The sequence below is a fragment of the Dissoconium aciculare genome, assembly GCF_010015565.1.
Source record: "Dissoconium aciculare CBS 342.82 unplaced genomic scaffold K489scaffold_6, whole genome shotgun sequence".
NCBI lineage: Eukaryota > Fungi > Ascomycota > Dothideomycetes > Mycosphaerellales > Dissoconiaceae > Dissoconium > Dissoconium aciculare.
This window is the reverse complement of record NW_022984956.1, coordinates 906213-924796: the sequence shown is the minus strand read 5'-3', so window position 1 is coordinate 924796 and position 18584 is coordinate 906213. Positions and strand designations below refer to the sequence as shown.

The following is an 18584-nucleotide window of genomic DNA, read 5'->3' as shown; positions in this document are numbered from 1 at the left end:
CATGTTGCATTTTTGTGCGTGACTAGAAGCCCATCAAAGAGTATATGCAATCGACGTGATGTTACAGTCCCGTCGTGACGACCTGCTTCTGATCCTCAGATACACGATTGGCATTTGATGCTAGCGTTGCACTAGGCATCACTCCGTCCGCTTCGAGTCGCTTTGTTGAATCTGCTTGGGGTTGACATGCAGCAGCTTCCGACGGAACGTGCGGGCTCGTCGGCGGAGTTTCATCGGTTGTGGCGGTACCGCTTCCCGGGATTCGGAGTTTCACGACAAGACTGCTGAGTTCTTCCGGCTGGCCTTCATCGTCGTTTGCCAATTCGTCCTCCTCGTCATCGTCATCGTCCTCTGCATCAGCCTGGAATTCTTTGTCGTCGTCGGCGTCGGGCATACGCTCATCATCGCCATCGTCCTTGTCACTGTCCCATTCGTCGGCGCTGGCGACTTCATCATTATCCTGGTATCCTCTGCCGTCGGCGTGGTGTTCGCCGTTTGTGGCGCTACGACCTGATCGCCTTGCACGGGAATTTGAATCTGCGCCAACATCACGCCCGTCCGCGTCTCCATTGACATCTTGAACATTGCCACTGAGCAGCCCCTCGCCGTAATCTCCGGTCCTCGGTTTGCGTATTTGTCGCCCACTAGCAGTGATGGTTGGCCCCGCTTCGGCAGAGTTGCTACGAGCGGACTGCTGTCTGCCTGCTAATCTCCCAGAACCAGCGTCTGATGTATCGTCCTCATCTTCATCGTAGGTGTAGCGCATACGTTTTCCACGGGTACGACCTTCGTAGATACCGAAGCCCTGCTCGGGACGTGCGAAAGCTGCTCGTCGTTGCTGCCTGTACTCGCGGCGATGCCGTTTCTGCTTCTGAGTCAGTAAAGATCCTCACAACCACTCCAATAGGCACTCTGTATTTCACCTCTTCTGTAGCTTCGAACATGGGAATCGCATTGGACATTTTCATAGCCAATCGTCGTGCAGCTTGAGTGCCATCCTGCTTTTCCAGCTTTTCGGCGAGATCTTTCACCTCTTGGATGTTTCCTGCAACGCTCCACCAATGTGCATTCTTTGTGTAGCGGTTGCCCTCGCGATAGACTCTGAAGCCAGTGTCATCCAATCCTTGTATCAGAAAGTACCGTCTCTTGTCTCCATCATTGCCCCACGGTTGTACTGAAAGAGGCTGATTCTCGTCATCGGCATGTCGGTTCTGTTTGTAGCGATCTTTCATGATTGTGGATATTGCGTCGGACGACGTGAGCGCCCAAAGTATGAGGGTGCGTAGTAAATCGAGCTGGATCACATCAAGGTCAGCTTGTGACACAAAGATCCGAATCCGCAACATCGTACCCTTTGCGATGGCGTCATGTTGTAAAAGTCCTTGCCGCCGTGAAGAGGGTTCTGGGCAGCCCATTTGTGTGGCCATTGCGACTTATGCGAAGCGACCGCCTCTTCTAGTGCTCGCCCGTGATGTCCTCGTCTATGACAACAGGACGTTGTCAGCAAGTTGGCACGTTTCAAGTATCCAAGTAGATCGCCTCTGCGAGGTCCATGCATCCTCGTCTTGCGATTGTCCGGTGATCAACGTACTCGATCGGTTTCTTTCTGTTCAATAGCAGAGCTAGCAGGGCACAGAGTAGATTCTCTACCTGAGGGCTCGGATGTGAGTCGACAACACCGAATTCGAGGTCTTGGGGCCCGAAATGGGCAAGCTTGCCAGGGAATGCTTCTGCGAACCGCGATCGAAACATTACAATGAACTAGACATGGTATCCGGCTCACAATTAGTACGGGGCGAAAATCGCGTAACAGGCGCGTTTGTAACGCGTCTTTGCGCGTCAACGAATCTCAGAACTCACGGCGATGTCGGGGTTGTCTGCCAGGACTTCTTCATGAGGAGGAGATGGTGGTCTCTTGGGTCGAGGAGGTGAGACTGGTGGGGGAGGTGCGACCAGTTTCGTGGCCTTTTTTGCGCGTACGAAAATCGGCGCAAGCTTCTTGATCTCCTCCTCGGGAGCGGAGGATAGCGAGCTCGTATCTGAATCTGAATCCATGGTGAAGATGGACGCAAAGTGGATGGTTTGAAATGGACGGAGACTCTCAGATATGAAAGCGCGGGCAGTTGGACTTTTAGAAATTTGGCCAGAGAGCAAGGGTGCCACCGTAAGTGCCATCCAAACGGCGGAGCACATGTGACTAAGCCGACAGCAACGCTAGGACAATGATGTTTACAAGCACGATTCATTCACCAATCTATCATCATGTATATACAACGCCGCGAGAAGAGGTCTCGCTCATATCTGACTCCTCGTATTCTCAGAGCGACGATGCACGCTGCGAGTGCCCGTGTCAAGCCACCCGCGATGCACTCACCACAGCAAGTATTGCTTTACTTGCTTTAGTGATAAAGCAAATAGCACATGGAGTAGGTCTTCGGCAATTTGCTCCGCTTTGCAGAGTCATCGAAGCACTTACCTATAATCCGTATTGAATGCCGGTTGCCTACAGTGCAGGCGCGTTTCAAGGTGACCGATCCGACAGTCGACGAACGTCTGAAGCAGATCTGTCCGGCTGACTCGAGAAAGCGAGTGTGCAGAAGCGAGCGTGCAGGCGCGTCACTACTATGAGCTCCGTAATTTGTTCAAGTCGACTCGCAGTGCTCTGGAAAGTGCGAATACGTCAAATTTGCCTATGTTGCACCTTGTCAAGGCGATTCAACATCTCCGCAGAGAGAGGCAGTCGGCGTCAATGCTTGATATGCTTGCTAAAAATCTGGAACACAACTTGGAAAGTATCACGATTCCGTTCGACAGATTGCGAGGACTCCACTCGGCGGTGCGCAAAACGACTGCGGCGGCGCACAGGTGTCAACGCACTTGAGTGTTCTCAGACGGCCACGGCGACCCACCGCGATCCATGGGCAGACTGTCACGTATGTATTACTCGTGCTGGTCGCGATCCGAGATCTGAATTTGATTCCGCTGAAATATTGTGCTCTCCGCGTCGGGCTCAGTGCGCTGGTACAGCTAAGATTCTTCCTCAGTCAAGCTTCAAATTTAATGACCCTGCGAACCTAATGATGCGCGCAATCATCGGCGCTGGCTTCACGAGTGCGCCCAAGTCACAAATTTGTTGTAACAATGATCATGCAGAATTTGGTGATTTCGCATGGCTCCAATGGCATGTTTTCTCATCCTGTAGACGTTCGCGTGTCGTGCGAAGGCAAATTCTAAGGTAAAGAGCCGAAGCTCTCCCGAGTACCAGTTGACGATCGAGAAATCACTTGATGGGCAATTGCTTCGATGGATCTTAAATTGGTCTTAATGAGTATGATGCTTCTGCCGAGCGTCGGGTGAGGTTGAGGTCGAAGTCGCGACAGGTTGTGGCCCGCTGGGGCTTGTGCACGGACCACATACCACATTTTGCCAAGACTTACTTTGCACACTTGAGATTTCTACAGCGCACCTAGCGGAAGTTCGACGAAGAGACAACAGACATCACGCCCACCAATATTCAAGATGGTGAGCCAGCACGACGATGAGGTTCGCTACAGCATCAATGATACTGACAATCGCAGGGTCGTGTTATTCGTAACCAGAGGAAGGGTCGTGGATCCATCTTCACTGCCAACACTCGTATGTTCGGGACCTGCAACAATGCGACTTGCGTACTACAGCCAACTAACACCGTGAAAAAGGTCTCAACAAGGCTCCGGCCAAGTTCCGAACATACGACTATGCTGAGCGACACGGCTACGTCCGCGGAGTGGTGAAGGAGATCATCCACGATGCTGGACGTGGTGCACCACTCGCCAAGGTCGTTTTCCGTGACCCGTACCGATACAAACTTCACACCGAGACCTTCATTGCCAACGAGGGCATGTACACTGGCCAGTTCATCTACGCCGGAAAGAACGCCGCTCTCACCGTCGGCAACGTCCTCCCGCTTGGCTCCATCCCCGAAGGTACCGTTGTCAGCAACGTGGAGGAGAAGATTGGTGACCGAGGTGCTCTTGGCCGAACGAGCGGAAACTACGTCACCGTCATTGGCCACAACCCCGACGAGGGCAAGACCCGCATCAAGCTCCCATCTGGCGCGAAGAAGGTTGTCAAGAGCACTGTCCGTGGCATGATCGGTATTGTTGCTGGAGGTGGACGAACCGACAAGCCTCTGTTGAAGGCCTCGCGCGCCAAGCATAAGTTCGCCGTCAAGCGTCACTCATGGCCCCGAACTCGTGGTGTTGCCATGAACCCCGTGGATCACGTATGTGGAGGCGAAATCACTCTCACAAGGACGACTGCTGACATAGACACTTATAGCCTCACGGTGGTGGTAACCACCAGCACATTGGTAAGGCGTCTACCATTTCACGATACGCCACTCAAGGTCAAAAGGCTGGTCTCATTGCCGCGAGGAGAACTGGTCTTCTGCGTGGTACTCAAAAGGTCAAGGACTAAATGCATCAATGAGATCTCGGTGTTGGTGGGGTTTCTGGGTTTCTGCTGCGTCTGGGACAGTCGCTTTGTGGATTGTAGTCTAGCCATTCCGGTTAAAGAGCTACCTACTTTATTGAACGTCCTATATGAGCATTTTCAACACGACATCGTTAATGACGGCTCGTTCCCTCTGTTATAGAGCGGAAATGTTTTGTTTGCAAAGTTCGAACGCTCTTCAGATGCACTAATTTTGTGTGCAGTGTTGTGGAACACTGGGCAGTCAACTTCTATGCCGGTGACACATCAGATGTCTATTCTCGCGTTTGAACAATGTCCAACAGCAGGAATGAATCTGGACTGGACGCACGAAGGACAATTGCCGCACGCTGCGTGGCAACGGTCAGCGTCCGCCACGCGCCCAACGAAACCGACGATCTACAAGGTCTTCGATTGTGGTGAAGTGTCGTCGATGGGAGACCTGTCTCTAGCTAGGCAGGTGAGGTGTGTCTATGTGGCCAGGTGAGAGATAAATACTGTATGTACGGTGCAGGATGTGAACAAATGCGCAGAGAAATGTGCAGGTTGTCAGGGCTTGCTCTGCCTCGTGACAAACGGCACGATCTATTCGCCGCATTGCTGTCGCAGCGCCCACGAAACTCTCCGTCGCACGTCCTTTCGACCACATTCGTTCTGGCAACGTCGTCGTGACATGATGGTGGTAGGGGATTATGTGCCCAGGATGAAGACAAAGACGGGGGGAGGCTGCCGGGGTCAGACAGCGCCAGCAGTAACTCGCCAAGATCGCAGGACGTTTCCGTGTCGCGCCCCGCCAGAGAAAAAGCCGCGCAACCTCCCTCCAGATCTGAAACGCCGTTGTCGTTGCCGCCGACCCTTTTTCCTTTGTTCGCGCGTGAATGCCTCCCCGGCGGCAGGTCGTTGGTCACCATGAACACGCTCGCACCCTCGAGATCTCGTCAGAACGGGAAGGCAGGTAAGCGGTTGTCACCATACGGGGGCCGCATGATCGAAGTTCACCGTTGAGTACCACGCAATTCGACGAGAGAGAACGGCCTTGCCTATTTCCAGATGTTGTGATCCATCGCTCTGTCTGTCTTTGTGTATGTGTGTGTGTGGCAGGTTCGCCCGCGCACCAGACTCAATGGCGACTCATTGCTCTCCAGTTGTGTAGAATAAACCGGATTGCCTCTCACTGTCTTTGCTGTTGTCCATTATCTTACGCTTCGCGGTGCATCGGGCGACAAGTCAAACCCATAAGGACATTGGTACATCCTGTTCCGACATCTGAGACTCGTCGAGCAACGGTCTCACCATCTTTCGTTTCTCTGCAAGTGCTGGCCACTGTCTACTATTTCTCCTTCTTCATTTGTGGATAGCCCGTTGGTGTCCGGTTACCGTCACCAGTCGTCCTTCCAATCCCAACGTTCGAGATCAACATTAAAGTCGTGGAGCGAGATCGTCCTTCATCCCCTCTTCACACACATCTTCATTATATCACAAGGGACCAAATCACGACATTGACCCGGCACCAAGATGATCGTCAACAGGAAGTTAGATCGCTTCAAGCAATGGGGCAAGGAGCGTATGGGCAGCGAGGCCAAGACGGTGACATCAACTGAATTCAAGGCATTGGAGACAGAGATGCAGCTTCGCCACGATGGTAAGTCCGCACTCGCGTGACTTCTCGCGATCACACCGAACCAGTCATACTGACCAACCCTCAAGGCACGGACCGAATGAAGAAATCCGCCGACGTCTACATCCGGACAATGGCCAAAAGCCACAAATTCGACGAGAAGGAGATGCAGATCCCGATCGCCTATTTCGGGTCGACGATGGTCAAGCATAGCGACGAACTCGACCAGGAATCGCAGTTGGGCCAATGCTTGGGGCAGCTGGGGAGAGCTAACGAGCGCATCGCTCGCATACAGGAGAACTACTGCACGAACGCGACGGGCAGCTGGCTCGAGTCGCTTGAGCGCTCGCTGATCCAGCTCAAGGACTACCAGAACGCGCGAAAGCGACTGGAGAATCGACGGTTGGCGTATGACGCTGCTTCGACCAAGCTCCAAAAGTCGAAGAAGGAAGACTCCCGTCTGGAGGAAGACGTCCGAGCGCAGAAGATGAAGTATGAGGAAAGCAACGAAGACGTGCTACGCCGAATGCTGGATATTCGTGAGGCGGAAGCCGAGTCCGTGGGTGATCTGAGTGCCTTCTTGGACGCCCAACTGGATTATTACGAGCGCTGTAGGGATGTCCTCCAGGACATCAAACGCAACTGGCCAGCGTAAGGCGACTCCATGTCTGTGCCATCGGGGCGTTAACGGACAAGTGCTAACCACAACGTCCAGATCTCAAACATCCGCCCATCCTAAACAAGCATCGGGTCCTGACCACGACGACGATCTCCCTGTCAGGCGAGGCTCCGTACGATTCCAGACCAACGTTACGAAGAAGGCCATTGCAACAGGCGACGCGAGGGACCGCTACGATGCGGCTCCAAATCAATATCGCAAGGACACGGCGTTCATCACGGAGACCAGCGCGAGCGGTTCTCCTCATCGCGACGTACCGCGGCCGATGGAGCGGAGTCTCTCCACCAACGCACTCAGCCACGAGACCGGCTATCGTCAACAGCGACCGTTCCCCATCCGCAACGGCCTCGACGATGAGGCAGACGGCGTCACCGGCCACAACAGCACCAGGAGACCTCCCACGCAGCCCAAGCGCGTGGTCACGGAACCGCTGCGCCTCTCGGTCGATCGTTGCGAGAGTCCCTCCTCGTCGACGTCGTCGTTCGCGGCGGCGCAGCAGTACTGCGAACAGATGCAAGCACACATGCTCAGGTCCCGCAACCGCTCCCCGGGCAGTAGCCTCGACGGGGGCATCAGCAGCGCCAGCAGCGAGGTCGGCGAGGCGCTGGAGCGGATAGATTCCGGGCGGAGCAGGGTGCCGCCGCCGCCACCGCCGCGCAAGAAGAGGCCGCCACCGCCGCCGCCGGTGCGCCAGGCCACGGTGTTATGTGCGGGCGCGGGAGGCTATCATTGAGTGGAGATTGATGATGATGATGATGATGATGATGATGGTGATGACGATGATGGGATCCCGAATCCGCACAGCAGATGAGGTGTGGACAAAGGGTTTACATGGCTGGCCGAGCGATGGTCTTTCGGCTTGCGACTCCTCTGTGCGAGATCTGCTCCGGTCCGTTTTGTCTTCGGGAGGTACTCATGGTTTTCTTCCGCTAGAAGCATCGCCTAATGACATTTTTACACGTCCCTATGACGATGTGTCGATTGTGAGGAAAGTCGTGGTCACCGGTTTGCATTATTATTAGTAGTACTATCGTTACCTCGTCGGTGCGCGCTGGTGGGATGATGATGGTCGAGGCGAGGGCTAGTGCGTCACACCATCAGACCGAACACATTTCCCGTCCTGGACGTGCGCGATATCCCAGCCTGGGCCGTGTACGGTGGATGATGATGCTGCAATAATGACAACAGGACCACGGTGGACGCGGCCGACGAGACACACGCGCCAGAGCGACTGAGCCTCGTGAGAACAAAACTGTGCCCGGGAGAACAGTATCTGAGTCATGATGATAATAATACAATAATGATGATAACCTTTGGAATACCTGGAGTGATAATAATAACAGTGCGGCGGCGGTAGGCAGGCAGGCAGGCAGGCAGGCAGCGCGGAGGGTTCAGGCAGCGCCAATGCTGATAACTGAAAACTACCCAGGTGATAACTAATGAACAGGCAGGAAAGGAAGAGTCGGCGAACAGGCGAAGGAAGGGTAAGAGAGAGAGAGAGAGCGCACGCCTGACGCCCCTCTATCAGGTGATTTCTTACCGTGTCTTCGCTACACATTTGGGCGGTGATAATTGATGGCGCCGATCTGGACTCGGGGGATGATTCATGATGAGGGATGCCGATGGCCATCTGTCGGGATAGTTGTTATCATCAGCGGGAAATAGACGCGCGCTCACCACAATCCATGTGCTCATCAACGGATTGCTGCATATTCAGAAATAGGTAATAAATCCTGTAACTCTGCCGGAGGAAGATATATACCGAGTACTACATGTACATATCCTCGTTGGATTGCGCAAGCCATTTCCGGTATGATGAGATGGATACTTTTATTGTTACATACCTAGGGACGGATTACTGGAGATGAATGTCCAGTGCAGTACAGCACATAGGTGGGTGACGTATATGCCCCGAGAATGAGTGAATGAGGGTCTGTGCCTGACTGAACTGAATGCTGCTGCCCACCTCTGCACTTTCCATGCCCGCCCGCACATCTCGACGTACGAGTATATTCACATCTATTCACATCCTGTACACACATACACATACTGCAAATAGTGAATAGTTAATAATCCTCGTGGAACGGAAAGGCCACCTCGTAGACGTTTCAAGTACATGTAGAGAGAGAGAGAGAGAGAGAGAGAGCGCGCGCGACAGGGGAGTGATGGGTGGTGTTCCTTGTTGCTTTTCCCAGGGTCCCGAGGGAGAGGGAGGGATGCGCCCAGCTCGTCTTCCTCCTACTATCGCCGCCAATGGTATGTATGTATGTATCTACCTACTCACCTAGGTACTGACTTATTACTGTACACATCTCTTTGCGCCTGCAAGAACACGCCTCCCAAAACCAACATTCTAGCATCAACAGCGCCGCAATCACCATTCCCACCCAGTTCAGCCGCCTAGCGAAAAACACGGTATTCCGATACCTCGTCCCAGATTGCGCGCGCGCTCCGATCTTGTGTTCTCAGCGATGGTTCGCAGCGGCTCCTTCCACTGTCCATTTCCCTCCACACCTGTAAATTCCCTCGTATACCCAGTCGCCCATTGCCGGTCCTCGCATATGCCGGCCTTGATCACGAGCTCTTGAAATCTTGCGATCAAGATCGATCCATACTTCCTGAAGCGACACAAGGAGCAAATCTTCCTCCGCAATGGGTTTCCTGAAACACTTCCGCTCCAAGGCTCGGCTCCGGGACAACTCCAACCCCAAAGCAGCCTCATATCCCGAATTACCATATGTCAGATACGGACGCGACTACACTCGACAACTCCCCGATGCCATCCTCGCCCGCATCTTCGCCTACGTCTGCCCGCATGTCGCAGACACCACATACGAACCATGCGAGTCCTCACAGATCGGCGAGGGTTGCATGTTGTGTGACCTTCGAGAGCTGGCGGAATGCGCTCGCCTGTGTCGGAAATGGCGGGCGGTCGCCGAGCGTCAGCTGTACAAGAGCATAAGGATCGACGCGGTACACTACTGTCAGCGGGAATACGACCTGGCCGAGATCCGCAAGAAGAAGCATTATCGTGCAAAGAGCGGCGACAAATTCGACCCGGCCGCCATCCGGCTCGCTCTCCTGTGCCGGTCGGTCTGGGATCGACCGGATCTGGCTCGGCGGACGGAGTTTCTGAAGGTCACATACATGACGCGGGAGACGGCAAAGGCCGATCTGGCACGCACCGTCGCGGCGATGCCCAATCTCAAATACGTCGACCTGCCGGACGGCTTCTTCAATGGTGATTCTAGTTGTACAACACTACGGCAGGAGCTCCAGTCGAGGTGTCCGGACCTACGGAAGATGACATATCGACATGGCGCCGAGGCCGCGCTCCAGTTGATACCTCAGGGATACTGGCAGAATTTGGAGATTCTGGAGTTGACGTCGATCGTGGTGGAACCCGCCACGTTGAGAATCGTCCTCGCCGGCCTGCCGAATTTGTTCGATCTCTCCTTGACAGATATGTCGTGGTTGGACGATAGCATGCTACAGCCTCTGTTGCCTCAGCTGCCGAACTTCCCGCCGGTGCGGGTGCTCAAGTTGGTCGACACGCCTCACATCACCACACAAGGACTGCAGTCCTGGCTCGACAAGTCCGGGGCTCATCGAAGCCTCTTCTCCCTCAGCCTGCAAAACACCGGCGTCACCGTCCAAGATCTACACACATTACTTCAAAGCGCGACCCACCTGGACCACCTGTCCATCGACGAGGTCATCTCCACCTCCCTCGGCCTCGCCATGCAACAGCTCCCGCCCCTCTCGTCCCGCTCTCTCACCAAACTCCACTTCGAGATCAGCAACGCCGAGGACATCCAAGCCCTCCAGAAACCCGCCGAATCCTACTACGCCTACCTCTCCTCCTCGCTCCACGCCAACGCCCTGCCCAACCTCGCCACCCTCTACGTCCGCGACCCGACCTTCGCCGACCTCCTGGTCCTCCCGCCCATCGTCGCGCCCTTCGCCGGCGGCCCCGGCGGCACCGGCGGCGGCCCCGGCGGCGGCTTCAACCAGACCCTCGAGATCTTCTCCAAGGGCATGGACGAATCCGAATGGGTCTTCACCTCCATCATGCCCCCGGACGGCCGCGCCAACCGCGACAGCACGATCCTCGTCGGCGGCCGGCCCCTCAGCGCGTACAGCGCCTCGCGCGGCCTCGGGCCCCAGTGGGCGCAGGGCGGCTTCGGCGGCGAGGCCCGCCGCTCGGTCATCGTGGGCAACGGCTTCGGTGGCTTCCTCGCGGTGCCGGCCGAGGAGGCGCCCCGGCCCATGACGTCGGACGGCGGGAACGGCGGCGGCGGTGGCTTCTCGCCGAGGTGGAGCCCCGAGAATGCGGCGTCGGGGGCGAACGGTTTCGGCGAGGCGAAGGAGAGGCGGTTTAGCTTCTTCAGGTCGCCGCCGAAATTCGCGGGCGCGGAGGGCAGGGGCCATGAGAGGAGGGGAAGCAAGAGGGATCTGTGGCGATGAGAGAGAGAGGGGGGAGAGAAACAACCGAGGACACGGGAAACGAGGAGTTCGGGGTTATTATCATCACTTTTTGGGGGAAGGATGGACTCCTACGGCTGTTGGATTATTTCTGTGGGGGAGGGAAGGAAAGGGAGAGGTCTTCTTGGATAATGTCGGCGACGATGTAAGCATAAGGAATGAAATCGACCTGGAAAGAACGAGACGACGGGCCAGTTTGGTCCAGCTTATCTAGGTCGACGAGGGTGGCAGGCAACACAGCGTACGTGCGACGACGATGACTCCTCCCATTCCACACCCGGCAACACCTTCTGCCATGACAAACCCACGTTTGACCTGTGAAATGCCTGGGTATCTGTCCGTGCGACCGGAATCGACGTCGAAAAAACACAATGGATGTTAGAGCAGTTGTTAGGGTTGTTCAACCCTAGTCGACCCGTCATGAATGATCACGAGGGCAGACTCACTGTCACACGTCGGTCATCACGCCGTTCCGGTTATATATGGGGCGTCAGATAAAACAAAGGATGCCTGATAAAGTCCGAAGACATTACCTAGGTAGGTAGGTAGGTAGGGAGGGAGAGAGGGACCTAAGATATGAATGATTATTCCGCATCTACCAAGCAGGCAAGCAAGACCCTCCCCTCTCGCTCGCTTATTCTTGCTCGAGGATGCAGACGCGGACGGACCCTTCGTCTATCCATCCATCACTCCCTCCCTGCGCAACCGTCGGAGAGAAGTCGACGGACGGCGCAAGCAAGAGACGCCCCGATCCATTCCGCATTCGCGAGGCCACAGAGAGGTCCGGCGAAGCCCTGTCCGGCTAGGACTTCCCTCGCACGCCCCGTCCACCGTGGACGCCATGGGCGGACGGTCCGAGTCTGCCCAAGCGGACTGGTACCTCCGGTTCTGGAGTTGACGACGTCGTTCTCTGAGACATGCATGATTTATTACGCGGCTATATGCCACCACCGGTGTTCCCGTCTTCCATACCGTGATAACACCTTCGAAGGGAAATGATGGGGGGTTTCTCCTCCCTCGGGTCTACGAGGGACCCATGGTGTCTGAATCATCGTCTCCCAAAACAGTCTCCACGATCCCCCATTCTCTTCGGAACTTCTTCTGCCCGGGTGTCGTTGTGTGACAATCCTTTTCCGTCGCCTCCTCTCCCATACAGCGGAGATATCTTCCGCCCAATTTTCCGACAAAACAACAACACACGATCACCTGACCGCCGCGAGAAACATAACCCGGAGGAGTAGACAGTTAGAAGGGAACTTCATGCCGCTGGACGTGGAAAAGCCGTCCGACGCACCCGGCCTGATCCTCGAGGCGTGGGCGCAGGGATACATGGTGGGCAGCCTGATCGTCATGGCGGGCGTGGCGGTGGCGAACATGCGACAGGGGGTGTTATTGCACAAGTTGATCGTGTTGGAGGTAACGTTCTTCCTCCACGGAGACCTGCCGTGGCGGGTTTGGAGAATGCTGATCGTGGATGCTTGGATATAGCTGCTTCTGGGCACGTTCCACGGGACTTTTATCTTTACTTGTGAGTGAAACTTGTTTTCCTTCGCCCTTTCTGATGGGTTGGAAGGTAATGTATTGCTTTTTATTTTGCAAGATTGGGATTGCAGAACTGATCATTGCCGGATTTTCGACATGTAGCGCCGCCAGCTTACAGCTGGTACCTGAGGTGAGAGACATGACCTTTGACGTTAGCTCCTCAAAGGAGCGAGGTTGACGCCAACGACGGAGATAGTACTACCGCCATCTTGCTCAATATTTCATGGACGCTGCACAACGTGGTGGCCTGGCTGAAGAACAAGCCGTTTCTCGGGAAAAAGGCCAGCATGTTCTACATCGGCACAGTGATCCTCGTGCAGCCATATTGGATCCTTGAGATCGCGGCGAATTTCGTAAGTCCCACGTCCTTTGCCGTCGACCAAGCCCTGCGCCAGGCTTCAGCAGGTGACAACAGACCGCTCGCTGACTCGCCGCGGATGGCAGTTGTATTTTGGCGATCGATCCAAGATTTTCGTCTATACTCGACCGTGGGAGGCCCTCTTCCGTGATCCCTGGTGGATCTTCACCGTGACCAACTTGTTCTGGGTCATCAAGACGCAGTATGATTTCACCTTCGTGGAACTCGTGCGGGTGTCGCCGCGGTTCGGCGTTCTCCTCGCAGTGATGCTTCTCAGTATTGCGTTTTTGTTGGTCGATGTCCTGGCAGTCACGCATGTCTTCGATGATGACAGCTTGCCGGATGGGATCAATCCGTTCTGGAAGTTGGCTTTTGTGGTGAGTCCTCAATCATGGTTGAGTTTGTGATTGTGCGCCGGGACGACAATAACCTTCGTTCGCTGACGTGTTGAGTTTTGTGCTCGATCGCGAAGTTTCGTTGCCTCACAGACACGATCATCCTAGACGATTTCAAAACGGCACTCGACCGGCTCAAGGCGCATAAACTTCGTTGTGCGAATAACCCGTTCAGCAGCGGCGACTTCGCCAGCTGTGCCTTTCACAGCTCGGCAAGCAACAGTAACAGCAGCAAGCCTGCTGTGCAACACCGTGACGAAGCTGTACGGTCATCGAGAGAAATGCACGCAGCACCTCAACCGCCGTCCCAACCGCAACTTGAACCGTCGTCACACGCTCACCACGGCTCCTGTATATGCACGGACAAGGACGATACGGAGCACATCGATCTTGAGGCAGCATTGCGTGAAGGTCATTGGCGTCGGTGAGCTATGCTATAGCGTCGATGGTGGTGGGATGAGCATTCGGTCTCCTGCGTCGGAGCCAGAAGTATCAACATCCCATACTGAGGCTGTGAGTGTGCATGCTACGACTCGACCGAAGTGATCCTGTATCAGCACCTTTTCTCGACCTTCCAGATACCCAGCCCTCTCCTCCCGATGACTCGACTCAACGTGGGCCAAACGCCATCGTCGCCAAAGTCTAAGTCGTCTAACCCGATATGTTTGCGGTATCGCCAGAGCTCTGTCAATCGAATGTCCGATGTCGAGGAGGACGATTGGTCTATGCTAGCATCGAGGAAAGTTGCACTCAGTGGCGCCACGAGCAAGACACCGTTTCCAGACATGACTTTACCGATACAGGGTGCAACTTCGCGGAAGTGCTGTAGCATTTGGTCGCCGGGCATACCCATGAGGTCGGTGGTTGTGACATTAGTATTGACCTCGCCAAGCAACCATCGAGGAGGGCTATACGTCTTCCACCACGCGACATGGGCGGTGCCGACGAGCTTTGCATCGTATTCCGCGCCGATGAATGCCTGCGCAGGGACGACACCACCTTGATGATAGACACCGAAGAGGATTCCTGCGAGGACATTGAAAACAGCCCATGCGCCGATCCAGGCACGAGCATTCTTTCGGGGGAGGCGAATCGAGGAGAGTAGGAGCGGGACAGCAGGGATGAGAAAGCGCGGCTCCTGGTGACGGAAACAGGACAGTACAGCGATGCCAATAATACCAGACCAGAAAAGCGTCAGCTTACGGCTGGAGAAGAGAACGAGCGGTAGAGCAGGGCCAAGGAGCTGTGGCAGGTTGGCCACAGCGTGCTGCCACACTGGATGCAAGCCATGCTGTGCGAGATTGGTCTCGTCGAGATTGTAAACGAGATTGTTCCAGGGTGTGATGATCGCCGAGTTATAAAGTTCACGAATGCGAAGAGGTCCACTCGTGTAAAACTCTGTGTCCATAGCAATGGCAAAGAAGAGGGTCGTGACGCCGGCAAAGGCAAGAATCGGAATGCGGAGTGGCTGTGAGAGAAGACTCGGCACAACTTGTAGAAGTGGAAGAACGACGAAGGCCGGGAACGTGATGCGGTTGAACACGCCAAGCACAAGAAGAAACGCCAGGACGATACATGAGCGGGCGGATATCCTCCCGGGATGATCTCGTAAGCGGATGGCCAGCACCACCGTCCACAACACCACGAGCGATTCGATGCTGTTGGAGAATGTGTGGGTCTGAAAGGTCCAGGTCACGAACGATGATGAGACGGCCATGATAGCGACCCGACGATCATGCGGCCGTGCGATAATCTCATGAATGGCCCAATCACCTAGCACGAAGTTCAGGTTGAACATGACGAGACGGAGGCCAAGGAAGTAGACTTTGGGGGTCAGCCATGGGGGCCCATAGCCCAAGCCTTCCAGGATCCATTTCGTCAAGGTTAATGGGGCACCATAGAAGACCCACAAAGGGAATGAGCTTCGAATGGGCTGTTCGGAAGTGAATTCCCAAGTCTTGTAAGAAGGGTAGCCGAAGATCTCGCCTATGGGAGAAGTGTCAGCTGTCTGCACGTAGGAAACTCGAGACAGTATTTTCGTTCATGCATGATCGATCTGATCACGGAAAGGGCGATCGGAGCAATGTCGGCGTACCAGCGATGACCTCAGGTCCCTGGAAGTGTTCATCCGGGTGGATATAGCTCGGGGATAACGCGAAATATAGCCTCACGATCACCAAGAGGAGATATAAACGACGCCACATGATGGCTGAAATCATTCGATTGAGCGAAATGAATGGATAGAAATGACGAGAGAGCGCGATCGGCGCAGGGTGTTTGGATCAGTGTCGCAGTTGTGGGCAAGACCTCCACACCATCGTGTTTTGTTGATTGGAATGCGCTGTGATGCAATGCACTGTGGATGGAAACGAAGAATTCTAGAGCCAGGATGTTCTACACTGCTGCTGCCCAATGCTCGTCGTTTCGGAATAATATTCCTGAGCGATGACGCGCACCGTTGGATCCAGGGACACGCGCCGCAACGCGTTTCTCCCACGCAGACGCTGTATGAGTGCAGGACAGACACCGCGGAGGATTCTCTGCGCTCAGACCCACGGGCGGCGGCGGGTTGGTGGTGGTGGTGGTGGTGGTCGTCGTCGTCGTCGTATTGCTACCAGTGCCTCTCTGCGTGAAGTCTTTCGTTGCCTTTCAAGTATGAAGTGTCGATCATATTTCTTGCTACCAAATAAGAAGCAGAGTTGCGCTCTCTATAGAATTCTCAACTACCGCACCAGGCAGGTGATTATTATTTCGCAAGCTAGGGACGAAATGCCCAGCCAGTGGGGGCCCTTCCGCATCATGGCACGCGACGAAGATTAATTCTATCTAGCGAGCGACAGTAGACATAATAAATCGCACTGAACATATGTGTGTGTGTACCGAGCTCGGTAGGTATCTAATAAGTAGGTACATGATAGCCAAAGAAGACTCGGGAGAAAACATGACCTCTCATGTGCTCCGTCGACGTGACCGCGCAAACACGTGATGCCACGACCATTCATTCACTGCCCAGGTGTTGAGAAGTCGTGCCTGCGCTTTCAGTATTTACAGTCCACGGGTGTGTATCATCGAGATCAAACATGCAACAGAGGAGGGACATGTGAGAGTCCTCTCGGCTGGAGGCCAGGGTTCGTGGAAGCTTGTTTCGTCAAGATCATGCTGAGCAAGGAATGTGGCGCAGGTTCCATATACATATGATCAACAATACACGCCAACTACACACAACACAACTGATCTGATGCATTGCGGAGTTATCACATACCTACTAGGTACCTAGGTAGGTACGGTACGAGCAGCAGCGACACATCTTTGGCAGGTGACACTTGGGTGATGCGGCGTCGCATGTAAAGCATTTTCGCCTACGCCGAAACAAATGGGAAACATATAGGACATACAGTAGGTAACTCGACGACGAGGACAGCGATGGCTACAGTCAAGATCATTTCATTACTGTGTCATCGCATGTGGCACAGCTGCGAAGTCGTACGCGCCGGCGGCGTCCCAGTTCAACTCGGGCTGTTATCTGTCATGACAAAGTTTGTCGCCGTGTCGGCAGCAGGACATGCGCATTGGTGTTGGCTTTCCAGGTCGTGGTGACTCAGATTGGCTTCAATCCGATCCGATTGTGTGTTATTACGGTATCACTGCGACAATCGTGTCTTTGCTCATCTGCATCAGGGTTTTCGGCTTTTGGCGTATGTTTGACATGAGATGTTATTGCATGACGGACTGCATAGGCAGAGTAGGTGTTCGCGGTATGAGAATGATCTATCTGTGTGAAGATCATCCCTGGGTGCCTTCCTACCTACCTACCTAAGGACTGCAATTCTGTGACCATCATTCGACTGGACTGGACAGTGCAGGTGTTCACGATTTCGGTGTTCTGCCTGCCAGTTCTGCCTGTTCGTTTGCTGCGGCGGGGCTCTTGGCGGGCCGCTAGTGCTCGACTTCACAGAGCGTGCCTGGCTGGCTGGCTGACTAGGCGGCTGGCTGGCTGGCACATTCACATCATCATTCCGTCCTCGTTACATACCTATCCACGCTTTCTCTCTCCACTCTCGTCATCTTTCTTTCCTTCCCATACCCATTTCGCCTTTGTATCGCATACTCTTGTGATCCACTTCCACTCAACAGCACAACTCTCGACCATCCACAAACACAACTCACATCATCGCCAACATGTCGACCGAAGCCGATCAGATTGTCAAGCTGGTGAGCTCCGATGGTGTTGAGGTCACAACTGGTAAGCATGCGCCTATCCACTGTCCGCGATCGAATACTGTTTACTGACGACGTCTCTCGGCAGAGCGCAAGATTGCCGAGCGGTCGATGCTCATCAAGAACATGATTGAGGATTTGGGTACTCCTGGCGAGGAAGCGATTCCGATCATGAACGTGAGTAATCCACCAATGCGCTCGACTTTCCATTCTGTCACACGTGTCACACGATACTGACCTTTGGTCTCCTCACCAGGTCTCCGACACCGTCCTCAAGAAGGTTCTCGAATGGTGCGCCCACCACAAGAACGACCCCGCGCCCACCCAAGACGACGATGCCGACTCTCGCAAGAAGACCACCGACATTGAGGAATGGGACCAGAAATTCATGCAGGTCGACCAAGAGATGCTCTTCGAGATCATCCTCGCCGCCAACTACATGGACATCAAGGCGCTGCTCGACGTCGGCTGCAAGACAGTCGCCAACATGATCAAGGGCAAGTCGCCCGAGGAGATCCGCAAGACCTTCAATATCCAAAACGACTTCACACCCGAGGAGGAGGACCAAATCCGTCGCGAGAACGAGTGGGCCGAGGACCGTTAAGCGGAGCATGGGATCTGCGCGGGACAGGGACGATGAATTCGGGACTCTGAGACGGACAGACATTGTGCCTGAGAGCCACGGCCAGGCTGGATTGCCTGGAAGGTTCCCATCATCATACCACAGGGCGATAACAGGGAGAGCACCACAATCGGCTGGTGCAAGGCGTTTGATGGCGCAAAAAGGAACGAGCATCATTCTTTCAGAGAGTGGTC

At 54.6% G+C, this 18584-nt stretch overlaps 9 protein-coding genes across 9 annotated transcripts; 6 read left to right on the top strand and 3 right to left on the bottom strand.

The window, feature by feature from the left end:
• Positions 1-61: 61 nt before the first annotated feature.
• K489DRAFT_370521 (uncharacterized protein) lies at positions 62-2055 on the bottom strand (the record flags this gene model as incomplete). The annotated part of the gene is made up of 5 exons (XM_033603144.1): positions 62-865; positions 894-1295; positions 1352-1481; positions 1592-1761; positions 1861-2055. 5 exons carry the CDS (start codon positions 2053-2055, stop codon positions 62-64), a joined length of 1701 nt encoding a protein of 566 aa, XP_033459945.1.
• A 179-nt stretch (positions 2056-2234) lies between these two features.
• On the top strand, positions 2235-3321 carry K489DRAFT_380293 (uncharacterized protein; the record flags this gene model as incomplete). Its single annotated transcript, XM_033604850.1, has 1 exon — positions 2235-3321. A coding segment is annotated over exon 1 (610 nt), but the record flags the coding sequence as incomplete, so codon positions are not given.
• A 198-nt stretch (positions 3322-3519) lies between these two features.
• K489DRAFT_410012 (ribosomal protein L2) lies at positions 3520-4458 on the top strand (the record flags this gene model as incomplete). The annotated part of the gene is made up of 4 exons (XM_033607655.1): positions 3520-3543; positions 3579-3636; positions 3699-4264; positions 4321-4458. 4 exons carry the CDS (start codon positions 3520-3522, stop codon positions 4456-4458), a joined length of 786 nt encoding a protein of 261 aa, XP_033459943.1.
• A 1530-nt stretch (positions 4459-5988) lies between these two features.
• Positions 5989-6746, top strand: K489DRAFT_319474 (BAR-domain-containing protein; the record flags this gene model as incomplete). Its single annotated transcript, XM_033601393.1, has 2 exons — positions 5989-6115; positions 6181-6746. The coding sequence occupies 2 exons, from the start codon at positions 5989-5991 to the stop codon at positions 6744-6746; spliced, it is 693 nt and encodes a 230-aa protein (XP_033459942.1).
• A 931-nt stretch (positions 6747-7677) lies between these two features.
• K489DRAFT_219984 (uncharacterized protein) lies at positions 7678-8441 on the bottom strand. Its single transcript, XM_033599723.1, has one exon. It carries the CDS (start codon positions 8398-8400, stop codon positions 7852-7854), a length of 549 nt encoding a protein of 182 aa, XP_033459941.1. The 5' UTR covers positions 8401-8441; the 3' UTR covers positions 7678-7851.
• A 981-nt stretch (positions 8442-9422) lies between these two features.
• Positions 9423-11237, top strand: K489DRAFT_318674 (uncharacterized protein; the record flags this gene model as incomplete). The annotated part of the gene is made up of 2 exons (XM_033601339.1): positions 9423-11086; positions 11144-11237. The coding sequence occupies 2 exons, from the start codon at positions 9423-9425 to the stop codon at positions 11235-11237; spliced, it is 1758 nt and encodes a 585-aa protein (XP_033459940.1).
• Positions 11238-12515: 1278 nt separating this feature from the next.
• K489DRAFT_305449 (uncharacterized protein) lies at positions 12516-13732 on the top strand (the record flags this gene model as incomplete). Its single annotated transcript, XM_033600537.1, has 6 exons — positions 12516-12671; positions 12744-12783; positions 12900-12927; positions 12994-13150; positions 13242-13532; positions 13628-13732. Coding segments are annotated over 6 exons (777 nt in total), but the record flags the coding sequence as incomplete, so codon positions are not given.
• A 371-nt stretch (positions 13733-14103) lies between these two features.
• On the bottom strand, positions 14104-15754 carry K489DRAFT_370516 (glycosyltransferase family 22 protein; the record flags this gene model as incomplete). The annotated part of the gene is made up of 2 exons (XM_033603143.1): positions 14104-15536; positions 15646-15754. 2 exons carry the CDS (start codon positions 15752-15754, stop codon positions 14104-14106), a joined length of 1542 nt encoding a protein of 513 aa, XP_033459938.1.
• A 1975-nt stretch (positions 15755-17729) lies between these two features.
• On the top strand, positions 17730-18372 carry K489DRAFT_319885 (E3 ubiquitin ligase SCF complex, Skp subunit; the record flags this gene model as incomplete). The annotated part of the gene is made up of 3 exons (XM_033601415.1): positions 17730-17793; positions 17857-17945; positions 18025-18372. The coding sequence occupies 3 exons, from the start codon at positions 17730-17732 to the stop codon at positions 18370-18372; spliced, it is 501 nt and encodes a 166-aa protein (XP_033459937.1).
• Positions 18373-18584: the final 212 nt, after the last annotated feature.

Bases quoted from the DNA above. Each gene is read 5' to 3' on its own strand.
- K489DRAFT_219984 (XM_033599723.1), bottom strand. From the start codon at position 8,400: ATGGCCATCGGCATCCCTCATCATGAATCATCCCCCGAGTCCAGATCG.